Below are 18,145 nucleotides of genomic sequence, written 5' to 3'. Positions count from 1 at the left end.
ACGAGCCACCACACCCAGCTAATTTTTGTATTTTTAGTAGAGACGGGGTTTCACCATGTTGGCCAGGATGGTCTCAATCTCTTGACCTCGTGATCTACCCACCTCGGCCTCCCAAAGTGCTGGGATTACAGGCATGAGCCACCACGCCCAGCCTCCTCTTGACATATTTTAAAGTGTACAATAATGTATTGCTAAATACAGGCACTGTGTTGTATATCTGATTTCTAGAACTTACCCATCTTGATAAGTGAAACTTTATGTGCATTGAAGAATTCTTCATTTTCCCCTCCTCCAGCCCCTGGCAATTACCATTCTACTCTCTGCTTCTATGAGTTTGACTATTTTAGATATCTTATGTAAGTAGAATCATAAAGTATTTGTCCTTCTATGACTGGCTTTTTTCTCTTAGTATAATGTCCTCTTCGTTCACCAATGTGGTCACAAATGGTACATTCAGCTTTTGTTAAGCAACAAAGCAAAACAAAACAAAAATACCCACTCCTAATTTCTTATCAAAACCCCACATGTAAGTCACAACGACCTCAGGAAGCCCAAGTCCTTACTCATTTTCTATAATTGAATTCCTTTCATGGGCCTCACCGTGACTCACAGGTGAATCTTGCTTGGTGTATACTTTTCCAATAGAGCCAACATTTGCAAAATCAGAAACATCTGGCAGCACCAAGTCCAACTCCCTGTAGTCCAACATTCTGCTAAAGCTGCCTGGCACCTGCCCATTTTGGACAGGATGTGCTGTTCCTGCCCTGTCCCTCACCTGGTGTACATATGTCCTCTCTGGCTGCTCCATTTAACTCCTTATTCATTGAAGTTGCCCTCCTGCTCTGGTAAGATTTTGAATTTGCAATTCCCAATTTAGATTCTATATCTGCAATTTCATAACTATATTATTGTCTTACAGGGTTTTTTTTTTGAAATTTAAGAAATACAGAATAATATAAAGAATAATATTACAAAGCTTGTGTACCCACCATCTGAAATTAATAAATATTAGCCTGTTATCACTTTGATTCAGATTTTTAAATAAAAACGAAGTCCTAGGTGGAGTTGATCTTTCCATTGTTGTCCTTCTCAGACTTATTATTCTTAATCCTTCCACAAACCCTTCTAGAACATATGTTGACACTTTTAACACTTATTTGTTCATAGAAATATATATCACTTTAAATGTTTTTAAAATCTATGATTTATAAAAATAACATTCTTCTACATGCTTCGTTCACTCAGTATTATCTATCTGGGGTCATATCCATCTGGTCTAGGCACTTTTTGTGCTATATGGCATGTTGTCATGATATAAATAGGCACAATTTATTTTTCTATTTTCTTATCAATGGACATTTAGGTTATTTCTAGCTATGTGCTCTTATAAACAGTATTACCACATCATTATGTATGCCTCCAGGTACATACATGCAAGAAATTCTCTGAGCTGCAAGCTGGAAGTGGAATGGGGTCATGGTGAATTGGCATTATCACAAATAATGCACTCTTACCATGCACTGATAATGCAATAATAATTATTGCACTGTTTTCTGATTGTTTTACATGTTGGTTATCTTTGCAGATAGAATGTCAGGGCTTTTTGTTGTTGTTGCTCTGTAAGATTGAGGAGGCTTGCAACTGTCTGATTTATTATCCCCCACAGCACTGAATGTAATTGTGCTCATGCATAGGTGATTCTCAGCAAATATATGGTGAGTGAGTAATTCTATTGGACTATATGGCAAACTATTTAAGAGCAGGTACTGAACTTTATGCTTTTTTCTGATTCTTTTTATTTTTTTGGTTCAGGAGTTGACACAAAGTAGGAAATTGAGAAATGTCATGACATTTTAATGACATAAGAAAACACAGGTCCCTCTTTCCCTTCCTCTCTTATAGCTCTGTCTTTCCTTCTGTCTTGTTTCTATCTCTAGATTCTCTTTCATTGCTCAACCCCAGACTCATCTTCTACAGCTTCACAGACCATATTTTCTCACCCACAGTTATTGACCTTATACTTTCTAGCCCATTAAAGGGATTTTGTTAGTTTTGAGAAAATAATCAAAGTTATTTGGACATAGGATGATTTATTTTTATTCATTTTAGAAATCATCTTTCTTTCTTTTGCTTCTTCTCTTCCAATGCTTTTTAGTTTCATTATCGGTCTTCCTTCCAACCTCATCTTGCCCCCATATTTATTTTCAAGTCTTTTAAAAAAATTTTAATATATATATTTTATTGCGCTTTAGGTTTTCAGGTACATATGAAGAACATGCAGGATTGTTGCATAGGTACATACATGGCAATGTGGTTTGCTGCCTTCCTCCCCATCACCTGTATCTGGCATTTCTCCCCATGTTATCCCTCCCCAACTCCCCGCCCCCCACTGTCCCTCCCCTATTTCACCCCAACAGACCCCAGTGTGTGACGCTTCCCTCCCTTTGTCTATGTGTTCTCATTGTTCAACACCTGCCTATGAGTGACAACATGCGGTATTTGATTTTCTGTTCTTGTGTCAGTTTGCTGAGAATGACGGTTCCAGATTCATCCATGTCCCTACAAAGGACATGAACTCATCTTTTTTTATGGCTGCATAGTATTCCATGGTGTATATGTGCCACATTTCCCCTGTCCAGTCTATCATCAATGGGCATTTGGGTTTGCTCCACATCTTTGCTATTGTAAACAGTGCTGTAATGAACATTCATGTACATGTGTTCTTACACTAGAACGATTTATAATCCTTTGGATATATACCCAGTAATGGGATTGCTGGGTCAAATGGAATTTCTATTTCTATGTCCTTGAGGAATCGCCACACTGTCTTCCACAGTGATTGAACTAATTTACACTCCCACCAACAATGTAAAAGTGTTGGAGAGGATGTGGAGAAATATTTTCAAGCCTTTTAATCTTTGCTGCTTTCCACTACCTTGCCAATCATTGTATTGTGTAACTAACACAGGCACCCCTCGCAGGATTCTTACTGTTGATCCCCTGCTTATTTCTATTAAGGCCTAGTTCATGTCTGGCTTTCACTCAATGCAATCCCTCCTGTAGCCACTGACCTCCTTTACCACTAATCCCATCTACAACCTAATGTGAAAACTATCAGGTGGCGTGGACACACATCAATAGCCAAAAATGTGGCCTGAATTTCTGGAGACCAACAGCTGTTGTCTGCTGATGTCTGGCTTTGCCGCAACTATGCTCTTTCTGCTTTGATTTGAAATCCATCCTCAGCAGCTTCCTCCATGGAGGGAGGAAAAGGAGGGAGGGCTTTTGGAGGCAGAGGCAACAGGAGGCGTGGGGAGCCAGCCCTTTAAAAGAGACCTGAACTCTTATAGGAACATTTAAAAGAGGATTCGGATATCCATATGAATCAAGTGTTGCTATTACAAGAACATTTATTATTTCTTTACTCAACAATATGTATTGATAGCCCACTACAAGGCAGGCACTGTTCTAAGAGTTCTAGAAGCTGGACTAGGGCATAAACAAAATAGTCAAGGTCACTGTTAAGAAGTTTATGTTTTAAAAGCCACTTCCATCCCCAGGAGAGGAAAGACCAATTTTGAATGAGGTTTATTTCGGCTCTGGCATTCATGGAGTCTGTTCTGTAATCCAATTCTGAGCTTTTTAAATGGTGGTGCTGCTGTTGCTGGTAGTGGCATGTGTGCATGTGTGTAAAAGAAAGAAAGAAAAAAAATGGGGGCAGATAAATCGTGCCTTAGGCCTCAGCGTACCTTTAACTTCCAAAGATTCTAACCCTGATTTTTGCTTATTGCCTAGCCTGAGAAAGAATACCATGCCAATGAATTAAAGGAACATCACAGAATACTAAAAGCATTACCTCCAGTGGGGCTTTTATTTTCTTATCTATAGTTTTTTTCAGTTTTCAGTTTTTTCATGATGAGAGTGCACGATTTTTATGAGAAAAAAGAAAATCATGTATCAAAATGTACACATTTAAAACAAAATCATCTCCCAGACAATGCAAGGGAGGGGCTGCGTTTGAGTTTATGCTAATGATGGTGTGGGTCACTCCTACTCTACCTTTGAGCTCATGATCTGGAGGAAGAGAGAGCCTCATCTGTGTACCATCACTTCTCAGTGCTAACCAATACCCTGACTAAATTAATACTAAATCATTTCAAATAAACATACTGCTAGAACCCAATAAGAGGTGAGAATGGGAAGTAGACAAATTCTACTTGTAAAATGAAAATTCGGGAAATTGCTAAATAGTGGCTTCTGACAAAGCAGTTCTCTAAATAATTTCTTCAAAGTCATCCGGTTAATTTATGCTGCATTTGTAAGTTATTGTGTATTTTAAAAATTAATGAAAGATTTAATTATAGCAGGGTTGCCTGTGACCTTTTGTGAAATGACTTCATCATAAATCTACAGGCATTTTAGAATTGTTTTCTGGGTTTGTAATAATTTGCTCTCAAATTAATGACATCCAGCCAGTAAAAGGAGTTGAAGCTGGGTAAAAGGATTGAGTTGGGATTTGTGGTTACCTAGCAATGGCTAATTCTGAGTCCTGGATGGAGGTGGCAGAGAAGATGGTATATGACTCACTGGAATCCATAGCAGGTTTAACTATTTGCTTAGAGGAATGAGAAATAAATCCAGTGTGTCAACAGGAAGATATTCGTTGCATGTAACCAGAGTGAGTCACTGTGGAGCAGTCAGTTGATTACAGTTCATTTATCTACATATGAATGTAGGGAAACCCCTGGACCAATGGGATAATTTCTCTTCTTCCCTCACCTCTAGCAGAGGTTGTTCTTTATTTGTAAATTGAGGGTCTATTCCTGCCCCCAGCTTGCTGGCTACCCAGGAAACCCATTTTAGACTTTATCACCCTAGTATTTCTGACTTTCACCCACACAAGTGGCTCAGTGAGCAGCATAGCTAAGCTGTCTCTAGATAGGAATAGGCTCATTTCATCCCTGTCCCTATCATTCTGATGATTCATTTGATCCAATAGAGTGAGGGGAAAGGCCATTCAGGGGAATGCCACATATTAACATATCAAAGAAGATCCTCTGTCTTAGAAGAAACTGGTAGCACACATCTGTAGTTCCAGAGTGGCAGCTGGAGTTTGGAAAATGCACAGTACCCTTTAGATGCAGGAGCCTGGGAGAAAAGCCAGTGAAATCTGGAAAGTAGGTCTTGGCTGAAGACTTTCCTAGTTAAACGCAGCCCTGGATGTGAATCCCTTCTCTGTTCTGCATTCCTCAAGTATTCATGCTGCTGCGGTCACATGTGGCATACCATGACTCTGCCTGCGAGCTGAAAATGTTTCCCATGAAGAGCAGTCAGCTTGGGAGAAGGAGCTGGCCGCCAGGAGACTTGGGTTCCAGTTCTTTGTGTCCGTGAGCAGGTCCAGCTAGCATGTGAAGAGGGTTGGTCAGAAACTCATCCCTAAAGACCCCTCCAGCACTGAGACTTTACAATTCTGTTTGTTCTTTTGTATGCTTCAGGGATTCCCAACGTGAGGCCAAGCCAATAAAGGCTCATAGCTCAGAGTCAAGTACATAATCCTTCACACAGTAGATGCTTTAGACATTGAGACAAATAGGGTCATAATTGGAACTTTCTATATAACCTCTTTCCTGCAGAGTTCTACTTTCTTTTTTCCTCCAACTGTACTTTCAGTTTTATGTACTTCCAGACATTTCTGCCTTTTATGCAAACAAACTATTAGGGGCTGGAAGGAAGAGGATCCCCATGCCCATACCTCAGTGCTAAACTGTGCTGTCAAATGATTGCTAATAAGTCATGAAGGACTTAAAAAACAGTAACAGCCTTGCTGAAAATGCACATTGCTGAGAATTGTTTTAGCATGGTTGCTGCAAATGCCTGTGTTTAACACGTGGCTTCATCATTTACTTGCTGTGTAACCCTGTTGGATGAGCTATTTAACATTTTTGAACCTCAGTTTCCTCATCTGTTAAATGGAAATAATAAATTAAATGAGATGATCCATGCATAGTGGTTCGCATACCCTCAGTGTTCAATAATTTATCACTAATATTAGTAATATTAAATATTGTTGTTATTCGACTGAGATCTGAGTACCTACTGTTTGCAAAGTCTTATGGGTAGGGATCATGGGGATACAAAAGCATAAGGCACACTGTCTGCCCACAAAATTCTTAGACATCCAGTAAAGACAAAGTAAATAATCATAATATATAACTATACTAATAATTGTTTTAAATTACTAATTTGTTAATTTATACCAATCACCATAAAACATAACATACTTTAACCTCAAAACCATGTTCGATACTGCTGTTATCCTCATTCTGCACATGAGGAAGGTAAGTTTAAAATGTGTAAGGAACCCTCTGTAGGTCCAGAATTGGGGCTTTCATCTGGGCCCTCTGATATGAATACCTTTGTGCTTACACACTTTATTCTGCAGCCTCTCAGACAGTAAATATATGACAGGCACCTGTGATGCATAAGAAACAATTTATATGAGTTGCAAAGTTCTAAGAAGTTAAAACCGAGCAAAGAAAATAAGACTGTGTGCACATGTTATGATTTTTGATACAATTTGGAAGTGCTGTGGGTCATACCCAAAATACAGATAAAATGCTACAGAAATTCAGAGGAAAGTGATTTTATTTTCTTCTGATGAAGGAAAAGAAGCAAGAGGAAAAATCAGGGAGGATATAACAGAAAAATAGTATTTGAATTAAAACTAAAAGAAATAATTTACCAAGAAAATAGAATAATCTTAAAACCTATACAGTTTTGTGGTTATCTAATATAAACACTGTAAAACATGCAAGGAGAAATGAAAGGTTTGCAATCATAGAAAAATATTTTGACAAATCTCACTTAGAAACCAATAGACCAAGTAGTCCAAAGGTTAGTACGATTTTGTATATTGAATAGCATTATTAGAAAGCTTGATTTAAAGCTGCAGTCCCCAACCTTTTTGGCACCAGGGACTGGTTTTATGGAAGACAGTTTTCCATGGATGAGGATGAGGACGCAGGTGAGGTGTGTTGATTTCAGGAAGAAACTGTTCCACCTCAGATCATCAGGCATTAGTGAGATTCTCATAATCTAGGTTGTGATTAGATCCTCTACATGTACAGTTCACAGTAGGGTTCGCGTTCCTATGAGAATCCAGTGCCACTGCTGACCTGACAGGAAGCAGAGTTCAGGCAGTAATGCTCACTCTCTGGCTACTCGCCTCCTGCTGTGCGTCCCTGTTCCTAAACATTTAATATATTTTAAAATATTGACCAAACATTGAGCCAAATACAAGTCTAGATTACTTTCAAAGAGCTGATTATCACTGAAACCACATTCTCTCTAAATATTTGCAAGTAAGTAAGATATTTTAAATAAAATGATGGTGATGAAAACAAAGAATAAACAACCTCAGAGATTTTCATATTCTGTATGAACTTCCATGCCCATATTCACATTAATAAATTTGTATGCCTTTGAAAAGAAAAAGGAAGAAACCTCATATATTTGGAAATAAAACCATGAGTTCTTTAAGATTCATTTTGTTTGTTGAAGAAGAAATAAGGATGATCTCTATGTACTATTTAGATTTGAAAAGCTTTTCTCCTGCCCTGTTTATCCCCCATCCAAAACCTACTGCCTATATTTTGACCCGAGGCTTACAGAATCAGTAGGAATTTGACAAGACAGGGTGTGGGGAAAGCCATCCCAAGCAGAGGAAAAGCAGGTTGAGGGCTGGGTCTCTTGATGCAGAGGCTTCTAGCCTGAAGACTGACAATCCAGGCAAGACAGTAACAGAAAGAAGAAACTCAGGAAGGGTCTGGCAGAGTTGGCTTTGCCCTGCTCTTTTCTGAAGATGTTATTCAGGCAGATAAAAACGGGACAGTTGGTGATCAGAATAACTCAAGTTGCAGGCACAGGAGTCTCTGAGGACAGGAAAGACAGATGTCCCAGTTGTGAGTCAATGGTAACACAGTATTATCTTAGTTGAGCTTGATTAAAGATGCACTCAATAGACTGCAGTGAAATCTGCTAATCTAACTCCCAAAGCACTGTTTGTTCTTACTTTTCGACATTTTGTAGTGGCTTCTTAGAAACAAATTCTGATTCTTTCTTGAAGGATTGTGGTCAACTGTTCTCTTCTTCTTCTCTCAGCTTTCATAACTATGCATAAAAGTTGGCATAATTGGGAGGCTACAAAAGAATCAAATGACTACGCAGGGGAGAGCTAGGTAACCCAGGGCTGCTCTCTTATAAAGAGGAAAACATCTTTACAGAGCCTAGTCCTCTAATTACATTTAGTGTGGCATTCTTTCCCCCTAAATTATAGCAATTATATACAGAGATCCCCTTTGAAATCATTTAATTAATGAGTAGCTAACCTTCTCTGTGTATAGAATTCTAATGAAGTCTTTTATTTTTGTGAACTGCCTCCCTCCCTCAAATTAATTACTCCCCTTCCTGAAAGGCTTACTCAGGTCTGAATGGTGGATTAAAGGAGGTGGGTTATTTAAGGTCCTGGCAAATCATATTTGTTTGTGGAAATCCTAGCACAGTCCAGGGTGACAAGGGACAGAGGATTTGCTGCAATTTCTTGCCTGCCATTGTTTCTATCCTACATTCCAAATGATACACAACTCAGCCACATTCTTTGACCCAGAAATAGGGCAGATGAAACTATTTATTACCTCAATTTTGGAAGAAGTGAATGATTCTGTTAGATTAATTCTGTCATTAATCAACTCAGAACTATTTATTAAGCATCTGTTATATGAAAGAAGTACCAATGTGGACAAAGATGAATGACTGTAATAGATAAATCTTTTGTGAATAGGGTTACCAGGAGATGGATAGCTTGTATACCTGGAGGTAGACATGGGGATTGAAAGAAAATAAACTCTTGGAAATGGTCTTGAAAGGGCCACATTCCATATAGTCTGTTTCTACAACTAATTCTTTGAGCGCATGTCACTGATTTCAAATAACCTTTTATTAGAAAGTTGAATCCTTGAGAGATGAAGTGATTTGCTCAAGGTCACCTACCTAATTTAATGGCAGACCATGTCTAGGAAAAGCCAAGTCTTCTATTTTCCTGCCCAGTACTCTTGCGACCATGCCCAGACCACCCATATGTTAACAACAATTCAAGGGCACAGGAAGACCATCTGTAACCATAGTCATCTTAGCAGTATAAGCGTTTAGCATCAGAAGAGTTTTAGAAAAAGACAGAGATAGCCTCTTAAGTTTGTATAGTCCAAGAAGAAGGTGAATCTTGAGTGGTTGTCAAAAACTCTCATGAAAGATCCAGAAGGCAAGATAAAAGGAAAGAAAAATAGGAGCTATAAATTTTAATTGATTTTTTTTCTGAAAATCTATAGAGTGAGAAATAGCTTAGAGAATTCATTTATTTTGTTCCTGTGGTTGGGAACAACTTCCTTAGGAAATGTAAGGGTAGGCTACCTGTTTCCAGGTGGTCATCTGTATTTATATATGAGATATTCACTTTCTCCAAGCCTCACTAGGAAGATGTCAAATAAAAAAAGAAAGTCCCTGTATATGAAGTTAGTATGCACCTTGAAAAAGGGACTTGGAGTCAAGACTATTGAAAGTCCTTGATGAGAAAGTCCTTGGGTGAGTCTATGAGGATTCCAGTAGTCAAAATGATGATGATGGTAATAAACATTTGTTGTCTATCATGATTTTCAAGATTTTCACCCACATTATCTCACATGATGGGGGTTTGATTATGTTGGTGAAAATATACTTTGAGTTTAAAAAGGGTGCTAGAAATGCATTTCTGGAAAAGTAGGTCAAAATAGTTTATCTTGGTAATCACAAGGAAGTGGGATTTAATAACAGTGGGCTTGGCCATGTTAATGATTAGTTACCCTTTGACAAAGACCTGAGAATAAAATTCCATCCTCCAGAATTGCCTTGTTTTTTTTTATTGGCACTCAATGATCAGTTAGCCATTCTTTGTCAAGCGATTACTGTTGATAGGTTCTGTAGGATACAGAGAAGCACTACCAAGTATCCCCAGCCTTAAAAACCTTTCTAATTGGTTGGCAAAAATTTCACCAAAGATACAAGAAAATTATGAAATTTTGAATTGGTGGCCTAGAGAAGTTGTTCTCAAAATATAGTACTGGGGCCGGCAGCATCAGCATTGCCTGGGACTTATTAGAAATTCAAATACTTAGGTTCCTCAAATGTGCTATTAAGAAACTCTGGGAGTGGGATATTCTATGTTTAACAAGCCCAGTAGGTGATTCTGATGTAGACATTAGAGAACCTCTGGTCTGTAGATAACAGGACCATTTGAGCTTCTGAAGAGCTCACTGTTGCCAGAGGAATCACAGAGGACTTTGTGAAATAAGTAGCACCTGATTTGAGCATTATAGTATCCTTTTAAAGATGCTCCATGCCTTTGGTTCTTCCATTCTAGCCATTTCTTGGGCTTTAATCTTCCATTGATACATGAACCACTTTGCCTCCGTCATAAAAGTACTACGCATATGAGAAGTGTGCTGTACCTATTTTGCCGGTAACGGGCTCTTCTTAACTTGAGGAATATTTCCAGCAGATGAGAAACTTTTATCTGGAACTTGATGATTTTCAGAATTTTTATTATTAATTAGAAGCAGTCTGGGCTTTCTCTTTTCTAATTCAGGATCAAGAGGACCTTCTCAGCATTTATCACCCCAAAGTGATGGACATAGTTTACGATGATGCCCACTTCAGTTTATCTGTTGGTTTCTCACTTTCACAGATCTTGTAAATTTTAACATTTGTTCCTCAGGTACTCATGAAAACAGAAGAAAAATACTTGAATGTGAATTTGTTCTTAATTTCATCTCCTGCTTATTTTTCTGTGTTTGTATCATTCCTCAGCTTCCATAAGCTCTAATCAGAAGAGCAATGAATTAATGTGATATTGAACAGAATTAGGGAAGCTGGATCTATGCAAAAGAGACCATGTGTCTGAGTTATTTATGCCCCAAAGAAAAGGGCCCACACACAATGAACTTTGCTCTTCTTCAGAGCTGACAGTGGGTGGATTGATAGGGACTAACTACATTAATGTCTGAAACTTGCTAGGGGGTTTTACCCCACTGATCTTATTTGGGGGCCCATTGAGAAAATGAGCAAAGCTCATAATCCTACCGGTGTTTAAGTGATTAAAGTTTTGCATCTGATACACGAAAGTGACCTCACAGGAGAACAGACTAGCACACTCCTGAGTGAACATATTAGTGTAGCAGTTTACAGTTTGGGGAAAGACCTGGGAAACAAAATAAATCTGGGAAAGAAGCCAAATAAATGTACATGAAAGGAATGCACCTGCAAAGATTGCAAAACAGAAGAACCTGAACAAGACCATAAGTCCTGACTGAGCATCTGTTCTTGTGTTCTGTCCTGAGATGAGCGCTCTGAGATCAGTAATGGCTATCTCAAACAGCTGGAAAGACCAACAACATGGACATACTTAGAGGCTCGGGGTTAGTTAGGATGTACACCTGGATGATGCCTGCATGCTGCTCCATATCTGCCCTGGGAAATGGTCAAGCCTGAGCTTGAAGTTCTATGCTTACTAACTTTTGAGCATCTCTTGCTCCTGTTGGCACCTTTTTCTGTTAGAAAGCTCTCTCACATTTTATAAACTTTCACACATTTATTTTTGGTTATTTTTTACATGACAGCTCCCTACTACTCTTCCCTCACTGCACTTTCCTTAGTCATGTTCAGGTTAGCCAGCCCTAGTTCTTACACCACTTTTTGGGTAGATAAAAGCGGTCTTGGATCATATTGCCACCTGTATTAGTTTCTGGTGACTGTTGTAAAAAGTTTAGTGACTTAAAAGAACAGACCTTTATTCTCTTATAGTTCTGGAGTTCAAAATCAAAAGGTCAGCAAGCCTCTACCCTCTCTGGGCTCTAGGGGAGAATTCATTCTTTGCTTCTTCCCTTTTCCTGTAGTTCCAGTTGTTCTTTGGCTTGGGATTCATAACTCCAATTTTGGCATCTGTCTTAACATGGTCTTTTCCTCACTGCATGCTCCTTATCTTTGTGCCTTTTATAAGGATACCTGTCATTGGATTTAGAGCCCACCCTGATATTCCAAGATGATCTCAAGACCCTTGACAAATGCAAAGAAGCTTTTCCCACAGAAGGCCACATTCACGGTTCCAGGGAATAGGAAGTGGTCATATCTTATTGGAGGTCACCATTCCATGCAGTGTACCATCTTAGTCACTCTCTTCTTCAGTGGTCCTTAAACTTTAGGAACTATGAGCCCCTTTGAATAATCTGATAAAATATATGTGATTTTTATTCAAAGATAAATACATATGTGCCAGTAAGCACATTTCGGTTTGTTTATAATTTAAGCATATGCAAACTTCACCACCTCTACCAAAGCCCAAACATGTGCTATAGATTCAGACACTCAGTCTGTATCCTTCTTGAATGGTAACAGCCAAAAGCAACCACAATTTTCCTGGTGATCTGGTTAATGTGGAAAAGACCAGGTTACTGCCTCTTTTGTTCTAGATAATATATATATAATTCTGTTACTGCATTTTAATATCATCATAAATATTTTATGTCTCCCTGAAGTGTTCACTTAAATTGATCACATTGTGCATGGAAACTCTTAAGCTGCCATTATTATTATTAAACCTGAAAAGTACCAAGCCCCATTTCTTTTATCCAATACTTATATAATTACCAGGGAGAGGATCTAGCTAACATTTCTCCAGGTTACATCACACCTTATTAAGTTGAGCCTATCTCTTTAGTCTGTCACAAACTTATTGGGTCTTGCTTCTGCCATTGAGCATATTGAGTGCTTCCTCCAGCTTTGTGTCATCAAAAAATTCAGTTTCCAATGATGACCATTATTTTCATGTCTTCAAGTCATTAATAAGAATGATGAACAAGACAGAGCAGATAACAGTATCTTTCAACACACTACTCACACCTCCTTCTTGGTTTATTTTAATGTCTTAATTAGGTACTGTTCAGCCACATAATTTTACCAAGTACCTGGCTCATATTTTCTCAATCTTTTTGTCAAGATTCCTATGAGAGACCCTGTTAAAGTGCCATGCTGGTATCCAGGTAAATTATGTGCTTCACATTTTCCTCTTCTGTCTGCCTAGTAATCTTTTCACAGAAAGGAATGTGGTTAATCTGACATGATGTCTTTTGTGATCCAGGAAGTAAATTTAAACTGTTTGAAGTTAGCAGAAATATTTGGTTTAGCATCGTTAGCATACTGCACTAGGAGTATTCCAATCAGGGAGGACTTATTGCTGGAAGTGGCATCTGAATGCGGGAGAGTTTTGAATGCTGGGTAGAGAAAAAGGAAGATATCTGTCAAGGTCTCTTCCTACTGTTTTTTTCTGTTCCCTTCCCCTCCCCTTGATGAGCTTATCAGTTTAACTGTCCTTTCTTCAAACAAGCAAAAATGTTTGATAAGAGAGAGCTGTTTTGTTAAAGATTTAAAATGGACTGACTGGTGACCTCTGTGAATGAATGCAGAGCTAAGAGATGGAAATACCTCACTGGATGACCTGGCATCGATTAATTGGATTTGGAAACCACTGGATTTAGCAAGAATACAAGAGAACAGAGAGAACCCAGGGAGAGAGAGTTAAGTTTGCTTTGCTTCAGTGTCAGCCACATATGTTGGATATTCTAGGCTCAGAGCTTCTCCTATCCCATGCTGAGCTTAGATCCATACAAAACCCATGTAATTTTACTAAAGGAGAGATCCTGTCTCTCTTTCAAAGTCTGCTTAATTTTCTTTTAGATAAGCCTCTCAAAGGTTTTATTTAACTTTTATCTGAAGCACATTCAAAATTGGTCCTGAGATGTAAATTGGATGATCTACAAAAACAACTCTATATTCTTCCTCATTTCACAAGTTTTGTCAGTCTCTACCTTTCCCAAAAGCATCCTTATCTTTTCGAACGCATAAGAAAATGACCCAGGAAGAGAGTTAATCTTGTAGATGCCGCCATAACAGTATCTGAACTTGGGCAGAGGAGAATCTGGAGCTGGTAGTGTGATTAAGTCTTGCTGAAATGGAAGCCATTCCAATTCCTTGAAAGATTTCAGTTGTTTTAAGTTCACAGCATGATTGGTCTCCTGTTTACATCACTATGATAGATGCCTTGCATTGTAATTGCAAGACATGCCACCCAAGTAGAGTATGGATGATCAGTCTTTTTTTTTTTTTTCTATTTTTCTAGAAAGGATTGATCATCCATATTTATAGGGCAATCAACTGCTGGGCTTTGAAAAGGTCAGTATTGATTATCTAAGTCACACAGATGGTGTGCTTCTTTACTATACAGAAATATGAGTTCCTTTTATGAGTCTGCTGGGATTTTTTTTTTTTTTTTTTTTAAGGGAAGGAGGAGAAGGGTAGGTATTCGTGTGTGTTAAACAGTGGGAATTTCAACTAACACACTTAAATTCAGCTGCGACTCTGCAGTTGGCAAAGTTGTACTTTAAATAAGCAAATTCCGTCCTTCTACCCCAACACATATATGCACAATCCACTTTACAGATGAGGAAACTAAGACCCTGTCAGTGGACATGGGTAGATAAAATGCCAGTGCTTGCTCTAAGGAGAAATGAGAAGGCTGTGTATCTAAATCTGAGCAATGGTTTTATATGGGTGGTGAGTTTGGGACTACATGTCCCATTTTTTTTTCTTTTTTGTGCTTTCTATATTTTAAATTCTTCCTATAATGTACATATGTTACTTCTGCAATTTAAAAAATGGTTGATTTAAAACCCACTGTGAATGACATGCCAGTTGGTTGAGTGGTTGAGTTGTATGGATAGTGGGCTTTCTCCTCAGTGCCTCTCAAGGAGCTCAGTTTGGAAGAACAACTAAAGTTCAGGCTGTAGTGAATCTCTATCTCCTTCCCAGTTTCTGTGCATTAGTGACTGACTATGGGACCTTCTCCACTTGTCTCTCCCACTCCTCCCCTAAATACTTAGAGTTTTTGGCCACTTCAGCCTCCGCTCTGAATGGCAGTTGGTGAAAGTGGACTACAAATCTATCTTCAGCCGGCGTTGCACCAAGGAGGACTATCAGACCTGGCACCTGCTCAATCAGGTATACCCCAGGGAGGTGGAGTGCTGGCTTCTAGGAGGAGGAGCAGCTGCAATCCCGGTTGGTTTTTATCTGAGCCTTCCTATTTGTGGGAGGAAGGTAGTGGGCCCTCTGAGGATGTAGGTGTGGATTTGGAGAAAAGGGGGAAACACACTCAGGTCCAGCAGGGCCAGATGAGGTTTAGGAACCATTTCACACCCTGGGATCCTGTCTACTCATTGAGGTCACTGAGCTGCCTGAGGGAGATGTGATGATGATGATAACTTGGGGTTTTAGCTCTATCCATGGAGGAATGAGATTTTTACAGCTAGGAGGCCTCCAAGAGTTGCTTATTTTATCTGACAATGTGCAGGGCAAGAGCGTTTCTCAGACTAGCCTGAAATAAGGACCACAGAGCATTGGGAACAGGGCCACTGAGAAAGGGTGTCAAAGTGGGTAGGTCTAGCAATGGTAGATATTTACTGCTGTGCAAAATAGGCAGGCTTCTGCATTCTTCAGAACCACGGGGTTCTTGTAATTTTTATCAACTTCTCCTTTCTTTGTCCTTGATTAGGAATTAGGATTTAGACATGGTCGTTTTTCAAGAGAGGGAATATTTTGGGTCAACTTCAATTTTCCTCTGAAGATGCTGTGAAAAATGTGCCTCAAGTGGGCTCCTTTCCAGTAGAATTGCTACTGAAGCCTTTTGGGCAAATGGCTTTTGGTATGTAAGGATGCCTGGAGTCCTTACATTCTCTATGGAGGTGGAGCAGAAACAGGATGACGTAGACATCACTGACTTGGGTGGGTGGAGGGTAGAAGTGGGCCAACCTCACATAATGTTCCTTTTATGTGGTAGTAAAAGATTAGCACTTTTATTCTCGAAACTCCCAGATCATTACTGAGAATGAGACTGCTACATAAAGTAACCAAATGAGAATGAACAGACTGATGCTTCTTGTTGACAACTGCTTTATCTCACCAACTTTTTGTTTTTCTGTCTCTCTCCCTATGGAATTTCTCTCTAAGGGAGAGCCTTGTGTCATGGGAGAAAGGAAAATATTCAAGAAACGTAAGCCAGGAGCTCAGTGTGCCCTGGGCCGAGACCACTCAGGATCAGTGGTCTCAGAACCCTGTGTCTGCGCCAACTGGGACTTCGAGTGGTAAGTCATGTGGTATATCACTACCAATTCCAACCAGTTGTTCACCTGTCTGTGGGGTGGGGTGAAGATGAAGTTAAGAGAGGAAGGCATGACCCTAAGATAGGAGGTGTATCTGCTGTCCTATGGGCACAACCATCCCAGTTACTGGGCCAGATGGGGAAGTCTGTACCCCTGGAAGGAGGACAGGCTGAGACATTTTCACAGATAGGGTCACTGCTCTATCAGAGCAACCTCTCCGGGGGGCTTCTTCTCATAGGCTGTGGGCAGTTGTATTGGAAAGTACTAGACAAGTTAAGCTGGGAACTGACAGAGGTTAGAGAGCTCCTACCTTGCTGTTACCTCCAGGTACATGCACTCTCATTGTGCCCTTCCATGTGAGCCCTTTTTTATCATTTCCTTTTTCTCCCTGATAACAGCATAAGAGAACAACTTTAGATCTAACTTAATGAAATTCAAATCTCACCTATAGACAAATACTCCCAAGTTTCTAAATATTTACCTCTAGCCCTGGCCTCCCCCTTCTCTTGGTTGGACACATTTGTGTCCGATTATCTATTGAGAATTCATTTCCTCTTGATTCACTAGCAGGGATATCAAACTTAAGGCAGCCAAAGCAAAGCTTTTCTTGAATCCCCCTCATTGGAAGAGGGCCCTTGCCCAGTTTTTCCAACTTCAATAAAACACACAGCTATCCACACAGTTGCTGAAATTAAGATTCCAGAAGGGCTTGGTTTCTCCTTTTCTTTCACTGTCAGATCCAGGCCATCTGAGAGTCCTTGCAGTTTCTACCCCCAAAATACATTCTAACTCAAAGCACTTCTTTGCATCTCACAGCTGTCTGTATCACTCCAGGAATCTAACTCTCTCCCCATGTACCCTTGTCACTTAAAATTCATTCTCCTAACAGCAACTGAGATGGTATTTTAAAAACTCAAACCTGGCTCACGCTTGTAATCCCGGCACTTCGGGAGACTGAGGTGGGTGGATCACCTGAGGTCAGCAGTTTGAGACCACCTGGCAAACATGGTGAAACACTGTCTCTACTAAAAATACAAAAATTAGCCAGGCGTGGTGGTGGGCACCTGTAATACAGCTACTTGGGAGGCTGAGGCAGGGGAATTGCTTGAACCCGGGAGGCAGAGGTTGCAGTGAGCTGAGATTACACCACTGCACTCCAGCCTGGGTGACAGAGTAAGACTTTGTCTCAAAACAAACAAACAAACAAACAAAAAAACATATCTTATCACTACTATACTTAAAGTACTCCAATATCTTCCCCCTCCCTTAAAATATAATCCAGTCTTCTTTCCTTAGCTTCCTCCATTGTAGGTGATTTGGCCCTGTACTACCTTTATGTCTAAATTCCTTACTGTTCTTACCTCGTTCACTGTATTGCAACCACATTACCATCTCCTGCACCTTTATTGTTCCTGGCTCATTCCTAGCAGAGGGAGCAGAAAATGGAAGACTTTCTTCCAGATCTTACTGTGGCCTTATGTCTCAGCAAAAAAAATCAGCTTCTCAGAAATGCCTTCTGAGACCATTGATTCTCACCTATACCCTGGCACAGTCTAGCACATTCCTGTTTTATTGTCTCTTTAGTATTAGTTGCCATACAAAATGAACATGTTTTTGATTGTTTTACTGTCACCTGTCTTTTTCCAGTAGAATTTAAGTGCTGTGATTGCAGTAGTTTTAGACTTTCCTTATTTTTGAATCTACAGTGCCTGGCCTATAGTAAACATTCAATAAATATTTGTAGCATGTTTCTGAACATTGTTCCTTTTAGGAGGGTCAAAAACCTCCCCAGTTCTGGGAATGGGTACATAGCACTCTGATCCCAGCTGGATGAATTCTTCCTCTGCATC

At 39.6% G+C, this 18,145-nt stretch overlaps 1 protein-coding gene across 1 annotated transcript in view; it reads left to right on the top strand.

The window, feature by feature from the left end:
* SORCS3 (sortilin related VPS10 domain containing receptor 3) overlaps positions 1-18,145 on the top strand; it is a 609,576-nt gene that overhangs the window by 531,082 nt on the left and 60,349 nt on the right. The window contains exons 15-16 of the mRNA XM_017500803.2: positions 15,021-15,138; positions 16,144-16,277. Coding sequence (XP_017356292.1) covers positions 15,021-15,138; positions 16,144-16,277 — 252 coding nt within the window. The remainder of the gene's footprint in view (positions 1-15,020; positions 15,139-16,143; positions 16,278-18,145) is intronic.

This window comes from Cebus imitator, unplaced genomic scaffold (genome assembly GCF_001604975.1).
Source record: "Cebus imitator isolate Cc_AM_T3 unplaced genomic scaffold, Cebus_imitator-1.0 Scaffold271, whole genome shotgun sequence".
In the NCBI taxonomy this organism is placed as follows: Eukaryota; Metazoa; Chordata; class Mammalia; order Primates; family Cebidae; genus Cebus; species Cebus imitator.
This window is presented reverse-complemented; position numbering and strand designations above follow the sequence as displayed.